The following is a 2,372-nucleotide window of genomic DNA, read 5'->3' as shown; positions in this document are numbered from 1 at the left end:
TCCTCCATTCCTTCCTTCCTTCCTCCCTCCTTCTCTCTTTCTTTCCTCTCCCATATCTTCCTCCATTCCTTCCTTCCTTCCTCCCTCCTTCTCTCTTACTTTCCTCTCCCCTACCTTCCTCCCTTCCTTCCTTCCTCCCTTCCTTCCTCCCTCCCTCCTTCTCTCTTTCTTTCCTTCCTTCCTTCCTTCTCTTTCTTTCCTCTACCCTACCTTCCTCCCTTCCTTCCTCCCTTCCTTCCTTCCTTCCTTCCTTCCTTCCTCCCTCCTTCTCTCTTTCTTTCCTCTCCCCTACCTTTCTCCCTTCTTTCCTCCCTTCCTCCCTTCCTTCCTTCCTTCCTTCCTTCCTTCCTTCCTCCCTCCTTCTCTCTTTCTTTCCTCTCCCCTACCTTCCTCCCTTCCTTCCTTCTTTCCTTCCTTCCTCCCTCCTTCTCTCTTTCTTTCCTCTCCCCTACCTTCCTCCCTTCCTTCCTTCTTTCCTTCCTTCCTCCCTCCTCCTCTCTTTCTTTCCTCTCCCCTATCTTCCTCCATTCCTTCCTTCCTTCCTCCCTCCTTCTCTCTCTCTTTCCTCTCCCCTACCTTCCTCCATTCCTTCCCTCCTTCCTGCCTCCTTCTCTCTTTCTTTCCTCTCCCCTATCTTCCTCCATTCCTTCCTTCCTTCCTCCCTCCTTCTCTCTTTCTTTCCTCTCCCCTACCTTCCTCCCTTCCTCCCTTCCTTCCTTCCTTCCTTCCTTCCTTCCTTCCTCCCTCCCTCCTTCTCTCTCTCTTTCCTCTGCCCTACCTTCCTTCCTTCCTTCCTCCCTCCTTCTCTCTTTCTTTCCTCTCCCCCCCTTCCCCCCTTCCTTCCTTCCTTCCTTGCTTCCTCCCTCCCTCCTTCTCTCTTTCTTTCCTCTCCCCTCCCTTCCTTCCTTCCTTCCACAGGGGAGACAGTGTGATGATGGAAAATCACTAGTTTAGTTTAGTTTATAGTTTATAGTTTATTTTTGGATAGGGACAGTCGTGCATATTGATAACATAAATATTAGACATCTCTGTAAATATGCCGGATTATAGCAAAGTTGCTAATATGTATCCGTAAATGTAAATGTAGTTTATTTATACAGCCCTTTACATCAGTCCTTTCGGTGTACCAAAGTGCTTTACAGCAGGTAATAAATAAAGAGAGGAATAAGTAAAAACAATAGAATAACAGTGAAAGCAATAAAATACAACAACATCGAATAAGATAGAAGTGTCATACTACTGGGTGTTAAAAGCCATCCTAAAAAAGTAGGTTTTTAGCCTGGACTTGAAGAGGCCCAGGTCATCTCGGCGGGGAGCTTATTCCAGAGCCTGGGGGCAGCAACAGAAAAGGCTCGGTCACCCCAGTGTTTGTACTTTGACCCGGGCAGTTCCAGCAAGAGTCCAATAAAAAAGAATACAAGTCGAAGAGATAGCAAATAAATAGATAAGATACAAATAAAACACACACAATACAATACACATTAAGAGGATGTCAGATCCAGACAGGAAAAGAAATGTAAAAAAAAAAAAAAAAAAATAAGACAGAAGAAGAAAATCAGATAAGCAATAAAAAGATAAAAAGACGGTTGATTGTGTTCTGCTGGACCCTTCAGGAGCAGTTTAAGGTGGATCCGGAGGGCGGACTGACCAACCTTCGTTACCAGGTGGAGTCCCGACAGGAGCTGGTGATCAGCGGCGCCCCCTGCACCGTCATCAACACCAAACTGGAGTGTGACCTGAACCAAACCCCCTGGTGTCTCCTGAGTTAGAGGACAGGCGCACCACGGGGGTCTGCCTTCGTTTTCGGGGGGAGGCTTTAATATTGTTTTTTTACTTTTTTTTTTTTTTTGAGGCACGTTCGTGTTTCTGTCTTCTTCTTTTTTTTTGTGTTAAACTGGAGATCAATGACTCATCTCCAGCTGAAATCAACTGTTGCTTTACTGGTACAAATCTGGAGTTTAATATCGCTGAGGATGAAACAGACATTTACCTCTTTTCAGGTACAACAACAACCATGAAACTGCTGTTACACAAGCCAATAAAACACATGCCAGTGGACTAAATAACCTCCTAATAACAGCCGCTGAGCTTACTTCAGTTCAGACAAGTGTTTTTTTTTTTTGGTTTTGAACTTTGAACTTTGCCTGAACTGACACCCAGCTCCCGGCTTGTCTTTCTGAGCCAAACCAAACCAGGCTGAACTGAACTGAAACAGACAAGCATGGCCAAAAATCAGCTGGTAAATTTGTATGTCCTTTTATTTTATTTTTTTTAATTTCTTTTTTGGTACATGCGGGCATGGTGTGAATGCAAACTACAAAGTCTATATTTTTTACTCTGGGCTTGTGCAAAAAAAAAAAAACGGAGCAGAG

General features: G+C 44.6%; 1 protein-coding gene across 1 annotated transcript in view; it reads left to right on the top strand.

The window, feature by feature from the left end:
- Positions 1-2,101, top strand: part of b4galt7 (xylosylprotein beta 1,4-galactosyltransferase, polypeptide 7 (galactosyltransferase I)) — a 9,179-nt gene extending 7,078 nt beyond the window's left edge. The window contains exon 6 of the mRNA XM_053324167.1: positions 1,614-2,101. Within this exon, the coding sequence (XP_053180142.1) occupies positions 1,614-1,769 (156 nt within the window). The 3' untranslated portion in view covers positions 1,770-2,101. The remainder of the gene's footprint in view (positions 1-1,613) is intronic.
- Positions 2,102-2,372: the final 271 nt, after the last annotated feature.

The sequence above is a fragment of the Scomber japonicus genome, chromosome 8 (assembly GCF_027409825.1).
Source record: "Scomber japonicus isolate fScoJap1 chromosome 8, fScoJap1.pri, whole genome shotgun sequence".
In the NCBI taxonomy this organism is placed as follows: domain Eukaryota; kingdom Metazoa; phylum Chordata; class Actinopteri; order Scombriformes; family Scombridae; genus Scomber; species Scomber japonicus.
Note: the sequence above shows the minus strand (reverse complement) of the source record. Positions and strands in the feature narration are given on the sequence as shown.